Source organism: Coffea arabica, chromosome 3e (genome assembly GCF_036785885.1).
Source record: "Coffea arabica cultivar ET-39 chromosome 3e, Coffea Arabica ET-39 HiFi, whole genome shotgun sequence".
NCBI lineage: Eukaryota > Viridiplantae > Streptophyta > Magnoliopsida > Gentianales > Rubiaceae > Coffea > Coffea arabica.
This window is the reverse complement of record NC_092315.1, coordinates 43,883,663-43,904,195: the sequence shown is the minus strand read 5'-3', so window position 1 is coordinate 43,904,195 and position 20,533 is coordinate 43,883,663. Positions and strand designations below refer to the sequence as shown.

The following is a 20,533-nucleotide window of genomic DNA, read 5'->3' as shown; positions in this document are numbered from 1 at the left end:
TGTGATTTTATGTAAAGTGGAAAATGGAAAGAAAGTATTACCATTTATTGTAATTGAACCAAGAACACTCTAAAAATTTATGTGATAGAATCATAATAGCCACTTAACCTTCTATGATATTCATAAATATCTACTTTACTTTCTATAATTTTTCAATTTATCTGCATAATCTCCTAAGTTTTATGCAAGGTGGTTAGACCGTTGTCCTCGTTTAAGTCTACATTCATATTTCAGTTGATAACATTAACGAGGCTATCTTCTGTCAAGTTTTACTTTATATGAAACTACAGGAAGGTTGTGTAAATATTTTGAGACGTTAGAAGGCCATGTAGCATTATGTAAAAACCATATGAAGGTTATGTGTAATTTACCCAATAAATCTTTAAAAAAAATTAAAAGTACATGAGAAATTCAATTCTTTAGGTGCCTTATAACTCAGATATCGAGGTCCTTTTTAACCATGGTTTGGCAACTTGATAATTTTCTTAAACTTCCAAATCCATTTTTTGTAAGCCATCGGCAAAACTTCCAATTTATCTAAGCATTGAATTCTTATATTTGGAGGAGCACGATTGCTACAAGTCCACAAGGAAAGAGAGCAACACATTTTTCAGAGGGGCCACTAGAAACATGCATGTACTCCTGAACATTAGTAAGTCAATGTGGCTGAGAAACATACAAAAAATGCATATAACCATTGACACTGTGGAAATAACTTTCCAGTTTCTTGACCAAAAGTGGAAGCACCATTGCTGTAGAATGAATGCTTGTTATCTTTCTAGTCCCTACAGTACAAGACACAGAAGAAACAGCAGATGCCCAAACGTTGGGATACCATGCATTTTTCTGCAATGCAGCAATTTGACCACTATTAAATTGTTGAGTCAGAGAATCAGTCATCTCCACCATCATATCCCATGAAGCTAAATGATTTCAATTCTTACATACAATCTCAGAAAATATTAAGCTTTTCAAATTTGCGCGAGGCCGGAAAACTTCCATCCCAAATTTGTCAGTCATCTCCACTATTAGAGAGGTTCTTTAAATAGTCCAGTTCTTCAATTTGATGAGTCAGTTTGACCACCATTAACGAATCTTGATGTTTGAAAACAAGATAGTTGCCCGATTTTAGATGACATTTTAAATTTGGAGTCAAATGCAAACAGATCAAATTGTCTCAGGGTTATCAAAATCCTAAACTGATCAGCTCTCGAGACAGTCAATTCTCAAAAGTGTCTTAAGTTGCAAACCTTACAAACATAGCTAACAATGTTTTGATTGTAGTAAATGATAGATTAAGGTGCACTAAACCTGCACCTTGCTAATTGAAGTTGGCAACTGCTTAATACCTTGCCCCTGTTAATACAAACACACGCAAAAGCTTGCAGGTGAACACATCATCAAGAGTACTAGTCTCCAAAAACAATGTTGGTAGATGCCCTTGTTGGAAAAATGGCTATATCCATTGTAGAGTGAATGAGAAAATTGTTCTCATAATGGCACTCTTGAAAGAATCCAGAATAATTATCTATCATTCATATAGGATTCATGTGTATTAATTATTGATACATGATTTGGATAGGATTCATTTGGGGTTATCTTATTGAGATACATGTATGTACATGAATGTGGTCCTTTGATAAACGTGAAAATAATTATCTGGAATTTAACACTTGTTGCCAATTTCTAACAGTCACCCTTGGCCAGCATCTATAAATATCTCTTTTTGTTTCAAAAGCAAGCGCGCTCTCTCTCTTTTTCCTTCTTGCATCTGCATCTTTTATAGTGTTCCATATTGCTCTAGTTCGAGTTCGCTGGGGTGAAGAACGTTTGGTGCTGACATATTCACCTTTAATCCGTTGTATCCTGGGAGACAGACGCCTACTCAACCTTAAGCACTCTACCTGGAGGGGGCGAATCTGTTTTAAGAAAATTGTTCACAAGCCTCGGATTGTTATTATTGTTATTTTCGATTATTACTTTCTTTCTGGGTTGTATTTATTCTTCTCTTTTGTATCAGCCTATTTTATTATTTCACTAACAGTCTTAAAACAGTTTCGGTTCTCTATGGCTGACAATACAGGAAGAGACACCAATATTTCTACTTCTGATGCCGCTGCCTCTGGCTCAATTGTGAAACAACCTGAAGGAAAGATTACTCCTATGGTGTCTACCAACCATAGTGAGAAACCTGAGAAGTTCTATGGCCTGAACTTCAAGACATGGCAACAAAAGATGTTGTTCTATTTGACAACATTGAATCTCTCGAGATTCTTAAGTGAGGATGCTCCAAAGCTGCCTGAAGGCTTAACTGATGCACAAGATGCTTGGAAGCACTCCGACTTCCTTTGTCGAAATTATGTCATGAACTGCTTGCATGACTCGCTATATAACGTGTATCAAGTACACAAGACGGCGAAGGCATTATGGGAATCCTTAGATCGGAAATATAAAACCGAAGATGCCGGAGCAAAGAAATTTGTCGTTGGAAAATTTCTAGACTATAAAATGGTGAATTCCAAAACTGTTATCAGTCAAGTGCAAGAAATTCAGATTATCTTGCATGAGATTTCATGATTTTGAGTGAAACCTTTCAAGTAGCTGCTGTTATTGAGAAGCTACCTCCTGGGTGGAAGGATTTCAAGAACTATCTCAAACACAAGCGCAAAGAGATGAGTATGGAGGATCTTATCGTTAGACTTCGAATTGAAGAAGACAACAGGGGTTCTGATTGCAAGGCAACAACTTCTGTTGATGCTAAAGCAAATATTGTGGAGTATAAGCAAGGACAAAACTCCAAAGGCAAAAAGCCAACTCGAAATCTTGGGGCAAAAGGGAAAATCTCTAAGCAGAAATTCCAAGGTAAGTGCTTCAACTGTGACAAAAAAGGTCACAAGTCCACTGAATGTAAGCTTCCAAAGAAGAAGAAGCATGAAGCAAACTTGCTTGATAGAATCGAGGGAGACATGGAAAACATGAACCTGACTGCTATGGTTTCTGAAGTAAATATGATAGGGTCAAATCCGAAAGAATGGTGGATTGACACTGGAGCCACAAGACATGTTTGCACAAACAAAGACCTGTTCACTACCTTCGAAAAAATTGAAGGAGAAAAAATGTTCATGGGGAACTCTGCCTCATCTGCTATTGAAGGTCAAGGGAAGGTGTTACTAAAGATGACTTCTGGCAAAATATTGACTTTGAACGATGTTCTGTATGTGCCAGAAATCCGCAAGAATCTTGTTTCTGGATCGTTGCTGAACAAGCATGGCTTTCGCATGGTTTTTGAATCGGATAAAGTTATATTATCCAAATCTGGGATGTATGTAGGGAAAGGATATACAACCGATGGGTTGTTCAAATTGAATGTAATGACTATTGTGAATAATAAGAATAAGTCTTCTGCTTATTTGCTTGAGTCTTCCAATTTATGGCATGGTAGACTAGGTCATGTTAATTATGATACTTTGCGTAGACTAATTAACTTGGATCATATTCCTTTCTTTCACATCAATTCAAACCATAAATGCGAGATTTGCGTAGAAGCAAAATTAACAAGGTCATCTTTTCAAACAATTGAAAGAAACACCGAACCCCTTGAATTGATTCACACAGATGTCTGTGATTTGAAATTTGTTCAAACAAGAGGTGGTAATAAATATTTTATCACTTTCATTGATGATTGCACAAAATACTGTTATGTGTATTTGCTCAAAAGTAAAGATGAAACCTTGGAAAAATTCATTCTCTACAAGAATGAAGTTGAAAATCAACTTAACCGGAGAATTAAAAGGTTAAGAAGTGATAGAGGTGGTGAATATGAAACACCTATTGGTGATGACTGTGCAAAATATGGAATTGTTCATGAAATAACTGCACCTTACTCACCACAATCGAATGGTGTTGCTGAACGGAAAAATCGCACACTAAAGGAAATGATGAATGCGATGTTAATAAGTTCAGGATTACCTCAAAATATGTGGGGTGAAGCTATTTTGTCAAGCAATTACCTTTTAAATAGGGTACCCCGGAAAAAATAAGATAAAACTCCTTATGAGTTATGGAAAGGTAGGAGACCATCCTACAAATACTTGAAAGTGTGGGGGTGTCTTGCAAAAGTGGCTATTCCAGCACCAAAGAGAATAAAGATAGGTCCTAGAACTGTGGACTGTATCTTTATAGGCTATGCACATAATAGTGCTGCTTATCGGTTTCTTGTGTATAATTCAGAAATTTCGAATATATACAAAAATACGATAATGGAATCAAAGAATGCTTCATTCTTTGAAGATGTGTTTCCTTGTAAATCGAATGGTGCATCAAGTTCATCAAAACGAACACATGAAGTTATGAATCAAGAAAATCATGATCATGACTTGATTCAACAAGATGAACCAAGACGTAGCAAAAGGGCTAGAGTGGAAAAATCATTTGGAGATGATTTTACAACTTTTCTATTAGAAAAGGAACCACAAACCTATACTGAAGCTGTAAGTTCTTCTGAAGGATTTTTGTGGAAAGAAGCAATAAAAAGTGAGGTTGATTCTATTTTACAGAATCATACATGGGAGTTAGTAGATCTTCCTCCTGGTTGTAGACCTTTAGGGTCCAAATGGATCTTTAAAAGGAAAATGAAATCTGATGGCTCTGTCGATAAGTACAAAGCCAGACTTGTAATCAAAGGATACAAGCAACAAGAAGGTTTGGATTATTTTGATACTTATTCTCCAGTTACGAGAATAAACTCTATTATAATGATTCTTGTTATCGCTGTATTGAGAAATCTGGAGATACATCAAATGGATGTAAAGACGGCTTTCTTAAATGGTGATTTAGATGAAGAAATCTACATGGAGCAACCTGAGGGTTTCATAACTCCGGGAGCAAGAAATAAAGTTTGTAAATTAGTCAAATCATTGTATGGACTAAAACAAGCGCCAAAGAAATGGCATGAAAAGTTCAACAATGCAATGATAACTAATGGATACAGAATAAATGAGTGTGACAAATGTGTCTACACTAAAGAAACAGACAATGGCTATGTCATCTTATGTCTTTATGTAGATGACATACTTATTGTTGGTAGTAATGACAAAATGGTCAAGTCTACCAAGGACATGTTGAATTCAAAATTTGACATGAAAGATATGGGGCTTGCTGATGTAATTTTAGGAGTTAAAATTACAAGAATATCAGACGGGTTGGTCTTGAGCCAAACTCATTATGTGGACAAGATTCTGGAAAAATTCAATAAGAATGATTCTGGAATTGCAAGAACTCCATTAGACAATAGTTTCCCATCTATCTAAGTATAGAGGAGAGAGTATTTCTCAAGTAGAATACTCAAGAATCATTGGAAGTCTAATGTATTTAATGAGTTGTATTAGACCTGACATTACATATGCAGTGAGCAAATTGAGCAGATTTACAAGCAATCCGAGTGCTGATCATTGGAAAGCAATTTTAAGGGTACTTAAATACCTACGGTACACTCGGAACTATGGACTGCATTATACTGGATACCCTGCTGTTTTAGAAGGGTATGCTGATGCAAATTGGATATCTGATATAAAAGATTCAAAGTCCACAAGTGGGTATGTGTTCATACTTGCCGGTGCGGCAGTATCTTGGAAGTCTTCTAAACAAACTATTGTAGCTAGATCTACAATGGAATCTGAGTTCATTGCCTTGGACAAATATGGAGAAGAAGCTGAATGGCTCCACCATTTCCTTGAAGACATTCCAAAATGGGAGAAACCTGTGCCACCAATTTGTATTCACTGTGATAGTCAATCAGCAATTGGAAGAGCACAGAATAACATATATAATGGTAAGTCTAGACATATACGTCGTAGGCATAATACCATTAGACAACTACTCTCAACAGGAGTTAGCATTGATTATGTGAAATCAAAGGATAATATAGCGGATCCGCTAACCAAAGGATTGAATAGAGAGTTGGTTGCAAAAATGGTAAAGGGAATGTGACTAAAGCCCATGGAAGGCTAAGTGTTATAAAGGAAACCCAACCTAGCTGACTGGAGATCCCAAGATTTAGGTTCAAAGGGACAACCTAATTATAAGGACTTAGCGTAGTCATTGTGGGGGGATACCCCTAGACCCATTCCGTAATGAAACAATGACGCAAAGGAGAATTAAAGATAGCACAATGGTGTGCTTTAATGATTCTTAAGTGAAGTAATTTATTACTGAAGACTTAAGTAAATCACCTATGTGAGAGTGAAGTGGGGCCGCTTCAAAAGAGAATTGTTTAGGGCTCAATTCTTAAAAACTCTTGCTGAACCAGGTTGATGTTCATGGCCAAAACGAACATAACTATGAGAACTGAACTAATGGAGTATGATTCTTGTGTGAAATATATGGTTCATTTACACTAAAAAGCGAGACAGTTCAAAGACATCATGTCTACTGGATTGCTAGTAAAGTAAGTGTATTTCACAAGAGAAGGTTCAATGGGTAACACCAACCTATCTTATGCAGGTTTCAGTCGTGGAACACTACTGTAGAGTCAAATCAAAACAAATTTTCCATTCATGTGGGGGATTGTTGGAAAAATGGCTATATCCATTGTAGAGTGAATGAGAAAATTGTTCTCATAATGGCACTCTTGAAAGAATCCAGGATAATTATCTATCATTCATATAGGATTCATGTGTATTAATTATTGATACATGATTTGGATAGGATTCATTTGGGGTTATCTTATTGAGATACATGTATGTACATGAATGTGGTCCTTTGATAAACGTGAAGATAATTATCTGGAATTTAACACTTGTTGCCAATTTCTAACAGTCACCCTTGGCCAGCATCTATAAATATCTTTTTTTGTTTCAAAAGCAAGCGCGCTCTCTCTCTTTTTCCTTCTTGCATCTGCATCTTTTATAGTGTTCCATATTGCTCTAGTTCGAGTTCGCTGGGGTGAAGAACGTTTGGTGCTGACATATTCACCTTTAATCCGTTGTATCCTGGGAGACAGACGCCTACTCAACCTCAAGCACTCTATCTGGAGGGGGCGAATCTGTTTTAAGGAAATTGTGTTCACAAGCATCGGATTGTTATTATTGTTATTTTCGATTATTACTTTCTTTCTGGGTTGTATTTATTCTTCTCTTTTGAATCAGCCTATTTTATTATTTCACTAACAGCCCTGCGTTCACATTTCTAATTGTACATTTTTTTTTCTCTAAAATAACAAATTTTGCAATTCTTTTCGCACCAAATTTTCTAAAACTCAGATATATTGTGCAAGACCACATACCTTACAATGTGTTCTGTTCTAAAACTCAATTCACTTTCACGTATAGTAATAAGGGTCTGTTCGGCAAAATGTCAAAAGAATGTATAGCATCATGAGATTGAATATACAGAATTGAAGATAGCATTACAGAATTGAAGACGTCCTTAACAGACGTGTAGACTAGAGTTTTCTTAGAATTTAATTGTGACAACTCAGCATTCAATTAGAATATTAACAAAAACAGAAATCTCAAAGCTCTTGCACCACTTAGTGTTGGGGTAGCTCCGCTTGTGACAGCATCCGCCCTATAAATCACATGATACACATCCTATATCCAGACTTCTGATGGATTGGTGGGAGGATTACTACTCAAGCTTTTTGCATTTTCCAACTTAGAACCCTTCAACAGATGAAAGATTCTCAATTCGACCAGGCTATGTTTCTTTAAAAGGGCTGACAAGCCTCATCCGCAGCAGTTGTTATCTAAATGGAAACAAATTTGGTTTCTACTTGGTGCAATAGTAAATAGGCTCCAGAAAAGTGGAAGTAATAGATTTAGGAAGTAAATGCATGATTATGGGAGCAAGGACATACCACAACTTAATCCAACCAGTAGCTTTCCCATCTATTGCTTATCCATAGCTCTGTGATTTACCTTGCAAACCATGGGTGGAAGATTCACAATTTCTGACAAGTTTAAAATAAATGGCAATTTAAGAAGACATTACTGATTCTATTGTTCACGAAAATTTCACAAAGTCACAAAAAAAATCAGCAGTATTGATGAAAATCAAATAAATTTTCCTGATTCGGAGAAATTTCAACACAAAGGAAGTGTACCTCATGCATGAGAACCCCTGCAGCCAGCCAGAATGATTTTCAATTGGAGCTTCTTGGATAACTTCAAGCCTCAAGAAGATGTATCGCTGTCAACCTCATATGTTCCTCCACGATTTACCAATCTGAGAGTAGACTCTCAAACTAGACTCAAAACTACCTACAACCACAGGAAGAAATGACATCAGATCAGAAGTTGCATAATAAGCATACACCAATATAGGAAGCATTACATTCATGCTGAATTGTAATTTAACACTCTCTATATAATTAAAGTGCACGAATCTTCCTCTTGGAAGAGCCCAGATAAATCCCTCCAACCAAGGAAGTTTTCTGCTTACTTTTTCTAGTGTGACTGTGAAGGAGGTCTTGAACTAGGCCATGTTAAGACCTAACCTTGGGAGTTGCATCCCCATTGCATATTCTTAAGAGAAATAGAAGAGGTTCCTCAATATGTGTGATGACCCTGCTATTCATAGAGTGTCCTTTGAGCAAAAAAGTAGCTACCATCAGGCACCAACAGAGTAAAAAAGAAATACTAACATTCAATTCTAAAAAGATAACAATATAAATGAGCACTTAATTTATAAATGAATGAAATGCAGATTTCAATCATGAGCAGTTAATCCTGACATGAATATAAGAGGATAAGTAGCTAGCTAAATTATTCCAATTTATTAAACTTGACTTTGTTCCTTGGAACTCAGCATCTCAATATTTTTGGTTGCGCCAAATTTGCCATGAATAGATTAACATCAGGTTACAGAGGCTAGAAACCCTTTTGCACCAGCAATATAGCCAAACTCATACTTTATCTAAGTGATCAAGCTATCTAAACGATGTATCAGGACTCTAGATTTTGTTCAAGACAACCTGTTTCAATCGAAATAGTCCTGATAGCTTTGAGAAACAAAATCAGAAGTGTTCAACAACATAAACAACAAGAAACAGATAAAAAGCGAAAGGATAAGACTGACAGAGGATTGCAATAGCATTTATGGCACCAAAATCCTTCCCAAAATTTCTAAGCAATTCCAATTTTGGAAACCACATAGTTCACCTTGTAAGAATTTACTAGATAACTGAAAACACTGAATTTGCAAGAAACCTAAAAAATAATGTCAATAAATGATATTACTTGATAATTAAGTAGTGCCTTAAAGCAGTAGCTTGATATTTCTTCCCAGAGGAACTCTTAGTGAAGATAATGGACAATCTACTATTATTTATTTCATAGGGTATGCAATGAATGTATAATGAAGTTACATATCATTCTTGTAGCTGGTTCTTGAAGTTGACTTGTTTATCTATAGTAAGCAAACAAAATACATTGAAGTGTTCATTTCTTTTTGGTTGTATTTATCTATTTGTTCATTTATTTCAGTGTGTTCACAAGTAACATAAAGGTATTTGACTTGCCTATTCATTCCTAAGTACTTGAAGATTTTTGCATATTGATCGGTTCCACTTGCAAGGCATGGACACTCTTTTCCCCTAGGAGATTGCCATCCACATGATGTGTACTTCCAATAATGCGAGCCTTCCTCTCAGAAATTTACTTCCGGATTGAATGATATCCATCAGAATTCCATGTAAAAATTTTGACCTTCTCACCATCCATTAACCTAATTCATCTTAAAGACTCAAAATGATGTACATCTCATGATAGGCTAGAGAATTTTATGTAACATTAAAATGAACAAAAGCAGAGTATTAACATGGCATCTTTGCCATCAACCATTCAATAACCCTGAATTAAAGCAGTGCCCTAGCACCAGATTGAGAGAATAGCTTGTGTTCATAGCTTCTCATACACAGGAAAACTTCCCTAGCATGACTTCAGGCAATTCATCTGATCTCTAGCACTCAAACAACTGTGTACCAACACAGAGTTCCATTAGAGAATTAACAACAAAAAAGAATGTAATGTGCTGTTAACATTGTCAAATAGACACCCATAATCCACTACGGCATAAGAACTAACTCAACAACTAAGAATCTCAAAATATTCTGATTTGCCAACTACAGATGAACAAGTAATTTCAAGAACTACAAACAAGAAGGAATATATGCAACTTCATCCTTCAGTTACTCCATACCAAATGAACCAAAACTACCAGTTGCCCATTGTTTCAACAAGCACCTCCTTTTGGAAGATAAATTAGGGAATTGCTTGAAGGCAGTACTTGACTGACTATTCAACCGGCAGACAAGCATCACTATTTCTTAATATTTCAGCCACTAATAACTAAAAAAGTTGCTATTTACTATTTGAAGGCAATACAATTTAAAGGTCGGTCCTTTAAATTGTCTTTGCAGTCAGATAAACTTTTCCTGAATAAGAAATTTTTCATCACAAAAAGGAGTGTACCCCATGCACAAGGATTCCAGCAGCCAGCCAAAATCATCTTCATTGCGGCAGGAGAGCTCTAAGCCTTAAAAAGATTTATTCCACCCTTTTCTTTTTATACTGTACCATGAATCTTTACCAATGGTTGACTGTAAACTCTCAAACTGGACTTATCATTGCCTACGACATAAGAGAAGATGCCACTAGATCAAAAGTTATCCACCAATTGAATATAGCAAAGGAGAAAGCATTATAGTCATTCTGAATGTAACTAAACCTTCTCCATCTACAGAATGAGAAAGAGTCTTCCTTTTGGTAGAGCTTTGATGGATCCATTTGAAGTTAGAATGCCACTGCCAAGCAAATAGCCCCTTTAAGATGATAAGACAACTTGTTTCAACAGGAATGGTCCTTGCATTCTTGAAATTCAAAATCAAAGTCCACAACCACATGCACAATGAATAACAAATAAAAAGAAAAAGGACATGAACATTAGAGGATGACGGTGGCATTCAGGTACCAAATTCTTCCCAAAATTTTTAAACAATTGCAACTTTGAAAATCGCAAAACTAATTTTGTAAGAATTCTCTAAATAATTGAAAACACTAAATTTGCAAGAGACTACAAATACTAATCTAGACAAATGATATTTCTTGATAATTAAATGGCATTTTCTTGATATTTCTTCCCCCATAGCTACTTAATGGAGATAATGCACATTATTAATTTCACAGGTTATTTGTGTAGTCATTAAATGTAACAAAGTTACATATCATCCTTATAGCTGATTTTCAAGGTTGAGTTTTTATTAGTAGATAGGAACTGGAATACTTTGAGGTGGTTCATTTTCTTCTTATTTATTTATTTATTTATCTCTTTATTTGTTTTTTGTAATTTTAGCATGATTACGAAAGCAATTTGAATTTTTGCAACGGAAAACTAACTAACCAAGTATTTTGCATAATAAGTTCCCCTGACAAGACATGGATACTCTCTTTCACCAGGAGGATGCCATCCACATTGATTGTACTACCAACAAGGTTGATCAAAAGAAAATTGCCTATTATTACACCAAATAGCTCTATTTCAATAACATATCAAGCAACTGCTTCAAGGCACTACTTGACTATTCAATCATCTAAAGAGCAACACTATTTCTTGATATTTCTTCATATTTAAGGTGCTAATAACTGAAAAAGTTGCTATTTACAGTTTCATTCATGTCAGAAAATTAGGGATATATTACCTAAGAAGAATACAAAAAATAGTGCCTTTAGGGGGAGGGGTCTGAAGGCGAGTTTTGAAAAGATGTATTCCTGATACTTATGAATGTGATTATGTAGAATTTCATCTCATTGCTCCTTCTAATTGTCTTTGAAGCTAGATAAAGTTTTCCTGAATCATAAATTGTTCATCAGAAAGAGAAGTGTTACCTCATGCAAGAGAGTCTTCGTAGCCAGCCTGAATAATCTTTGTTGCTGCATGTCTAAGCCTCGAAAAAATCTTTTACACCATCAGCCTTTTATACTATTCCACGTGTTTTTACAAATGCTTCATTGTAGATTCTAAAACTAAACTTGGTATGCCTACAACAAAAGAAAAGATGCCATTAGATCAAAGCTGCAGAGCAATTGAATATAGGAAAATAAAAAGCATTATGGGAATGCTGAATTGTACCTAAACCATCTCCATATAAAGAAGAAGAAAGAGTTCCTTTTGAGAGTGCCCTGATGGATCTAATTTGAAACTAGAAAGCTCTCGCCAAGCAAACAGCCCCTCATTTTTTGCATGCTCAAGAATATGTAGGTACTTATCTGCATCACCATATAATAGTAAACCGTGATAGTTGAAGACTTTTGTTCCAATATACCTTTTACCATATAAAGAAAAAGATCATAAATTGAAAAATAATTAAACATAAAAGCAGATAGACAACGTAAGATGATTATCAAATACTTTGCTAGACAACACAACATAGTGACCACCATGTTCCTAAGTAGTGAAAGATAGATTTTAGCATTTTTTTCCTATAGCATAAATAGCAAAGGAAACAAAAGCTCTAACAAACTATTCAATGGCCTTGAGCTAAGTTCAGAACAAATTAAGGGCCCAAGTGTGTTATACTAATCACTTGAAATATTGACCTTGATTAAGTTCATTACTTGAAAGGCTAGCAATCTCTTGGTACTACTGCAATTTTTTTCCAACAAAGTGACATAGGATCAAAAGCATGTTCACAATCATGCTAAGTTCAGAATCTCAGTGTAAACATGGTGAGTTAAGCTTACTCTATGAAGTGTATTGTTTGACAAGGGAAAAAAATTTAACATTTTGAGGAAAAAGCTCTTAGTTTCGGCAAATATGTGGAATTTCTCTTCTGAATGGAATACTTTGCATCACTGATCAGTGCTAAAAAATATTACTCCCTCCGTCCCATTGTTAATGTCATGTTTTCACTTTTTTGTTGTCCCAAAATAAGAGTCTCATGGCAAAAGTCAAACAACTTTCACTACTACTTTCCTTTTATACCCTTAGTAATAATGACAAAATTGCATCAATTAATAATAAACAATTACATATGGCCCACCACAACACATGCACACTTTCACCATTCCTGTGACCTTTTGCTTTTAGCTGGCTATTTCCGTGTGTCAGACAAGGGGTAAAACTGGAAGAATATGAAAAGTGCAGTCCACCATTTTACTGTGCATAAAAAGTGCTACTCCCAAAAAACGTCCCAAATTTTGGGACGGAGAGAGTATCACTTTGCTCATTGAACTACAAATCTTTTACTAGAAAGACATGCTCAAGTATCTATAATTATATGATTCACCGAGCTACTCCACGGTCATTCTTATGTAAAACATTCTTAAAGCTTAAGTAATATCATTGTGCTAGTTGGCTATTTTTGTTGTCAGTCATTACAATCTGACAAACACATTGCTTATGTCAAAATTTCTAATTGTAAGTAGTTACTGCATACTCTTGGCTGAATACAAAAACGCTATACTCAAAACCTGTTAATTTTGTGTAATGCTATTATTTCTCTCAGTCTAGTCATTTGTTTGACCAAAAGGCAAAACTTTGCTAGTCTGAAACTTCCACTACTGAATATGAGTCCAAAACTGAATTAAGCAACAAACCAAATAATTGACAATGCAATTAAAAATACAGATGGAGATAAATGATCAATATATAACATATGTACTAAGTGCTCCAACAAAGTAGAAAGAAAATAAGATGAATTTTTTTAAAAAAATAAAAGGTGGATATGTTGGAAAACTAGCCTAATTCACAGCACTGAATTGGGAAATGTATGCTACCCATTAAAAACTGCAAAATTTTGAAATTTGTGTTGGAAAGGATGTGCAGCTAGCTAGCTTTCTCACCATATAACATAAATGTTGATAGCAAAAAAAATTTCTCGTTAATGAAGTTCAAACAAATACTAGAGAAAGTAAAAAGGATAGTGGATCATAAATGAGAATCGTGAAAATAGAAGAAAACACACAAGCACATAAACATAGAGGTTACCTGGAAAGTAGAAATTTAGAGGACCAAGAAAGGATAGGTTTGCAACAGTTATATAGCAAAAGTTAGGCTGAATGATTAAAGATTCCATTAACAAACATTATCGATACATTATCCCTGTCAATAGTAATAAATGATTTTAAGGGTAAAGAAATAAAGATGGATAACAGAAGCAAAATTAATTGAAAAACTGTGTAGTAGTACAGAGGATTACCTAGTAGTTGTAATTAGGGAAACTGGCATTATTATGTCATGTCAAATGGAGTTCGGCCACTGCTTTGGCAACCACCCATCAATTGCAATTTTGGGAATATGGGACATCTTGGACCACTCAGAATTGGGGTTGGTGGTGCGTTACCGCTACTCTCTGGTTTGTATCTTCTTATTAGAAGGGGACAGTCGCTAATCTCCAACCATATTAGTTTGGTGAGTTTTCTCATTGATTGGTAAGAGGGTAAATTCTCTAACTTTTCACATCCACGGAGCCAAAGATGTTCAAGTGATGAAGGCTTCCCAAACCAATCGGGCAATGATTTTACTCCAAAACCACCTAGTTGCAGACGTGTTAGCGCAGAGAGGTGCTGAAGTTGCTCAGGCAGAGATTCCCAATGAGCCCATCCATCCAGACTTAAACTTGAAAGGGAGAGAAAATAGTGGTGGGGTGGTTGGAGAGCATCAAAGAGGTTTAGGAAGGAATGCAGCTCTGTGGTTTCTGAGAATGGTCCAATCGTTAAGCTTCTCAAGCTTCTAAGAGAATAAAGCTTCCCCTTGGGCAAGTCCGTTAATTCGGGACAAGGTGATATGAATAGGAAAGAGAGAGAAGGTGTTGGGGTTAAATCAATTGGAAAGGAGATAAGATTGTTGTATTCGTGTACTCGCAATTTCTCAATAGGCAGAACTAGAAGAGGAGGAAGACAGATACCCGAAAGAGAGGGCGAAGAAGTGGAATTCCACTCTGACTCAGATATCTAGCTAATTTCTCAGAATGTACGTGAAAAAAAAAAACAATCCGCCAAATGAAGTTCTAATAGGATGTTTCTCAAACTATAACTGCATCAAAATAAATTTTTTAAATCATTGGGTCACAAATTTTTTTTTTTGAAAAAGGTCAGCTGTTGCCATGTTGATTGTGCATAGTTGCAGCTGCCTAAATTTTTTTTAAAAACCGCCTGTCTCCTACCATGCACAGTCAACACGACAGGGGACATACATCAAAAACAAAAAAGTGCCAGCGTTTGACGGAAATGGTTATATCAAGGTCTGTAAAATCGGGATTCTACGTGGATCAATTTTAGTTTTACAGAATCGGATTGTAGGATTGTAAGATCCCATCAAAAGCTCCTAAATTTACTAAATAAATGAATTTAAAATTCATATACCATTTTGTACATCCTAAAAGATATCAAATAAACAATTTACTCATAAGTATATAGCATTTTTTACTTACTATCTGACAAGTAATAAAGAAGAAAACATAAAGCTGTTATCGGTCATGATTTCAAGTCTTAAAACTAAATGCTTTATAGTTTACACAATCATAATTTCAAATATAAAATAATCATCAACCTCCACAAATACTAAAAAGCCAAACATCCAAATCCAAGATTTTCAATATCAAAATTAACTACTAAAATGTTATCTGTCAAATTTAAACAAACATGAAAAACTAGGATGAGGATCAGGCCAAGTGGGGCACTCGTATCATGGGTCAACCAGCAGCTCCAACAACTCATCCAGACAATCAGAGGGCAGCCTCATGGGTCAATCAACACTACCCCTACGTTGTTTACTCACCTGTGGTCAAGCCTAGAGAGAACCCTTGTGAATCTGTGATTCATATGTTCAATTCTTGGAGCCATAGAGCTGAAAATGTAGCAAAGAACATCTGGCACAATTGTGAGTTGATCGTCCATTATAGCATTTCTTTCTTTCTTTCTTTTTGTTCTCTTGCTTTTGTTTGTGCTTGATTAATTACTATTGATATCTAGAATTTCATCTTGAAGGTGCCAAAATCCGGCGGCAAGAGGAGATTTCGTCTTGAAGCCGCCAAAATCTGGCTTGAAGCCTTGAAACTGTAGCTTGTTTTTACTTGGTAGAAGCCGCAGCGATTTCATCTTATTGATCCGGAGCTGCAGCGGTGGTGGTTTGATGGACAAACTAGGATTTTGATCAGCGGTTGAGAAGAAGTGAAAAGTGAAGACTGAAGAATAAAGAAGTAAAGAAACGACAGAGAGGAGAAGATGAGAAGAATCGGAGCTTTTTTGACTTTTTGTGGCAAAAATTGTTAAAACATTGCAATTAAAGGCTGCAATTCTTTGACAAATTACAACCCCACCTCAAATGTTTTCATTTACTTGCAAAATGGGGTCTCGTATTTCACAAATTAGTAAAAATTTGTAGGATCGTAGAATCGTACCATTCTATACGATTCTATCGATCCTATTCGATCCTATGCGGATTAATGCAATTTGCGATTCTACATGCGATCCGGATCGATTTTGGTTATTCAGATCATATGATTCTACGATCCGGATCGCGATTTTAACAACACTGGATTATATCCGTCCTTTTGCATTTGCTTTTTGATCTTTTTGTCTACCATGGATTGTTTCTCAGACTAAGAGTTTGACGTTCTTGGTAGTATAGTTTTGGCAAGTAAGTGGTCAAACAGAGGGATTTTTGTTCCTCCTCTTAGAAGAATGGTTCAATTTTCATCTTCCCCATCCCTTTCTAGCTTCTTCCTTTCCAAATTTTGTATTCTCAAGATTGGAAACTAACCAAAAAAAAAAAAAAAGGAAAAGAAGGAAAGGGAGAATTGAGCGATCAAACCTTTTCCTATGGTTTTAATATGCTGTGTGCATTTGAATTTGTTAGACTATCATTCTGCATCATGTCAACATACGAAGTGCAGTATGTATTTTTGGGCATAAAGTTGCAAATTTGCCTTGCGGCTTTGGTAATCTTGAGATTTTATGAGTCAAAGATTAGCTTTCCATTATTTTTCGTATTTGAAGTAATAGTTCACAACAGGCTAAAACAGTCACTGGTATAGAAATTATTTAGATAGTTAAAAATGGTCATATCTGTAATCTGGTACTTAAGTTTGATCTTGCCGGTGGATTTGCCATTGATGTTGCTGATGTTGCAAACTTGTAGTGCTCAATAGTGACTACTTAATTTTATCATTCTATGATTTAGGATTACCTACAAAGTTGCTTAAAATTTTATATCCTTCAATATAATTTTGTCTATGCTCTGTCTGTGTACTGCAAACTTGTCTAATAACTGTCCAACTTTGTGGTTTCTACTCTGCCCTTGATTTGGGAACATAAAACCTCAGGACCATGAATTAAAAGGCATTTTTTTTTCTCTTGTTTCTGGCTGGTGGTATGAGTCTATTTAATGGTGAGTGAAATTCGACCCTTAAAGCACAAAACATAGCTCTTGAACTTCGGAAAACAGGAAGAAAATGGACAATCATTTTTCAAAAAATAAAGAAATTGTGATCTGCAACTTGGAAAGGAAAAAACTGGAAAAATACATTCTGAAACCAATTAAAATCCAAATTTGCATCAAAATAATAATTTAAACATGTGGAATATCTCTAGGGAATTAAAATCAAGAAAATTAAACAGGAATACATGTGTGATTTATTGTCAAATTACCCCATAAACTGAGGGTGGTTATTCTGCTAAGTATTGATCCTCATTTCTAATACTGTGCCTACAAAAACTCAGCTGGCATTAGTCCATTGAATCGCTTGGTATCTTTGCAGTAGTCATAGGTCATGTATTTTTGTCTGATCCAATTCATCTGTCCTAGTTTGGCAAAGCTAAGTTGACTATATGCTGGAGAGGTCCACCAGTTGCCAGGGGAAGGTAGGGCATATCGGCTGATGCTAAGTGGGCCATTCCATGTGCAAGCCCTTGGTCTAAAATTACGGATTCTAGCCCTTAGTAGCGGCCGAGACAGTGCATAGTTGTCAGTCGCTACCGTGCTGAGTCAGCACGGTAGCGACTGACAACTTTTTCTAATTGTCGGTGGCGGCTGACTTTTTCTAAAAAAAATTTGTAGCCACTGCTACCCTGCAGCGATTAAAAAATAACTATTTCCTGCCGTGCCCAGTCAGCACGGTAAGTATAATTTTGTACATCACGCTTTTCAGACATACATTTCACCGACTTTTTTTTTTTTGGGATATATTCTGAGAAATTAGCCCAGATATCTGGGGGAGGGACAAGTGGGTCAACCCATTGCACCAGCAAATTTCTAATTCTCGTAAGGCACTGAGGTATTTGTATCCCTTGGGGATTGAAATCGACTTGAGTGAATTGCAGCCACAAACGGCTAATTTCTCTAGGGACTCAAGACCAACCAAACGTTGAGTAGCATTATTGTCAATACAAGCGTGTGGTTGGCTCAGCTCAAATATTGTTTGGGAATCTGGACCTTCTAAAGTTTGATGAAGATCAAATGTAAAATCCAAGAATTTGGTCAAATCATGAGAAGAATTTAAATGGAGACATGCAAGATTTGGATTGTTTTGAAATAACATAATTGGTAGTTTGATGAGCCCATTCACATACTCAATGTGAAGACTAGTGAGAGTGCTAACTCCGCTACAAATATATGCCATTACTGCTGATCCATTCTTGGTCCGATAGATGTGTAATTTCTTGAGACTTAGAAAATGAGTTGGAAAAGTGGCTAATTGAGGGGAGTTATCAATCTTCATCATCTTAAGGATAGGAAAACCCACCACTGTTCTATCATGGATGATTGCTTTCGTCCATTCAGTTAAATTTAGCATGCCTTTTACAATGAAATATCCAAGTTTTGGAAACAATTTTAGGGGACTTTGATTGCTAGTGCCACTATGCAGGGCTAATTCTCCACAAAAAGAAGGCCATATGCTTTGTTATGCGATCAAGTCCTTCCAAATGAAGAGATCTGAGGGAGGGCATGTGTCCAACAGTTGGTAACTCTTTGCATTTTGTGCAATTTTGTAGTTCAAAGTGCCTCAAATTCACCAAATTCTTGAAATTGTGTGGAAACTTTGTCATTGATTTGCAATATCCAACTCTTAATGTCTGCAAATTATAAAGTCGACAAAGAGAGTCTGGCTTTGTTTTGATTGAAGTTCTTGATAAATCAAGGTATCGCAAATGAGTTACCTTGCCAATTGATTTAGGAAGCTCCTTGACACTTGATGACCTTAAGGTCAAAACTCGCAACATAAAAAATGATATTTCTCTATCATTAAGTGATCTGTCTTCCAACAAAAAAAATGTTGTAATACACTTGAACCTTTCAGAGGGAGGAAATGGCATTTCTTTTTCACTTCTCTCTAGTGCAAGATACTGAATGGGAAACGTCTCCTTATCATCACTTCCAGACTCTGTCGACCTTACAGTTTTAGAACTGGAAATGGATTGCACCATATCATGCACAAGATCATGCATTTTGCAATTCAAAACATTTCCATTCTCATCCTTCTCTGCATCTTGAAACAAGTTACTATCCAACAAAATGGTAAAATACATGTTACCAACCTCCTCCATACACATATTGTTTATTTGATTTGAATGAAGAAATCCTTCTGCCGCCCAAAGTTGGATCAGTTGATTCCTTTCCATTTCAAAATCCTTAGGAAAAATTGAACAATATGCAAGACACTTTTGAAGAGTTGGATATGGAAGATGATCAAAGCTCAACTTCAAAATTTTATCAACGTCAGTATTTTCACCTACACCTAAACTTTGAAACCTACTCTCTAAAGTTTGCCATTCATCTATTCCCTTGTCGCACAGCATGCCACCGAGCATGCTTGCAGCTAATGGTAAGCCTCGACATTTTTGCGCAATCTTGAACCCTATATCTTGCAGCCTATTTGGCACTTGCCTAGTGCCAAATGCATTTTCTTTGAGAATCAGCCAACATTGATGATCTAATAATTCTTTCAATGAATACTCTTGATGAGAAGAAATTTTCATGATGTCTACCACTTGTTGGTCACGAGTGGTCACAAGAATCCAGCTCCTCATGACTTGGCTAGTACCCCTCAAAGACCCAATAAACTCATTCCATAGTGCGGACTCTTTATTCCAAACATCATCCAAGACCAGTAGATACTTTTTACCATCCAACAATTCCTTAAGCCGATTAACTTTGGCTTCCCTACTCTCAACTTCGGGCATTGGTTTTTTCAATGATTCTAGCATCAATCTAAATTGATTCAATCGGCAAATAAACATGTGTAGTTACTTGGAGTTCAATCTCTAGTTGACTCGTAAGAAGGTGGCTCAATTCACTATTTCCCTTTGCAGGACTTCTCACCACCACTTGCAATATGGGATCCCCTTTTGTGAGCTCTAACCCTAATCATTGAGGCAATTAAGTGGTAAAATCACCATATTTCTTCTCATCCTCAGGACTGTCTCGTCACGTGTGGTTTCCAAGACTCTACCTAAAATAAAAAACTCGTAACTGTCAGAGTTTTCTGACGCACGGAAATTAGATCTCTTTGTTTCTTTGGGACACGTGCCACACCACC

The 20,533-nt window shown here is 36.0% G+C and overlaps 1 protein-coding gene across 1 annotated transcript; it reads right to left on the bottom strand.

Annotated features, from left to right (window-relative positions):
• Nucleotides 1-18,854: 18,854 nt before the first annotated feature.
• LOC140038548 (putative disease resistance protein RGA4) lies at nucleotides 18,855-20,177 on the bottom strand. Its single transcript, XM_072083930.1, has one exon. It carries the CDS (start codon nucleotides 20,175-20,177, stop codon nucleotides 18,855-18,857), a length of 1,323 nt encoding a protein of 440 aa, XP_071940031.1.
• Nucleotides 20,178-20,533: the final 356 nt, after the last annotated feature.

Coding starts and splice junctions, on each gene's coding strand:
- LOC140038548 (XM_072083930.1), bottom strand. CDS start 20,177: ATGCCCGAAGTTGAGAGTAGGGAAGCCAAAGTTAATCGGCTTAAGGAA.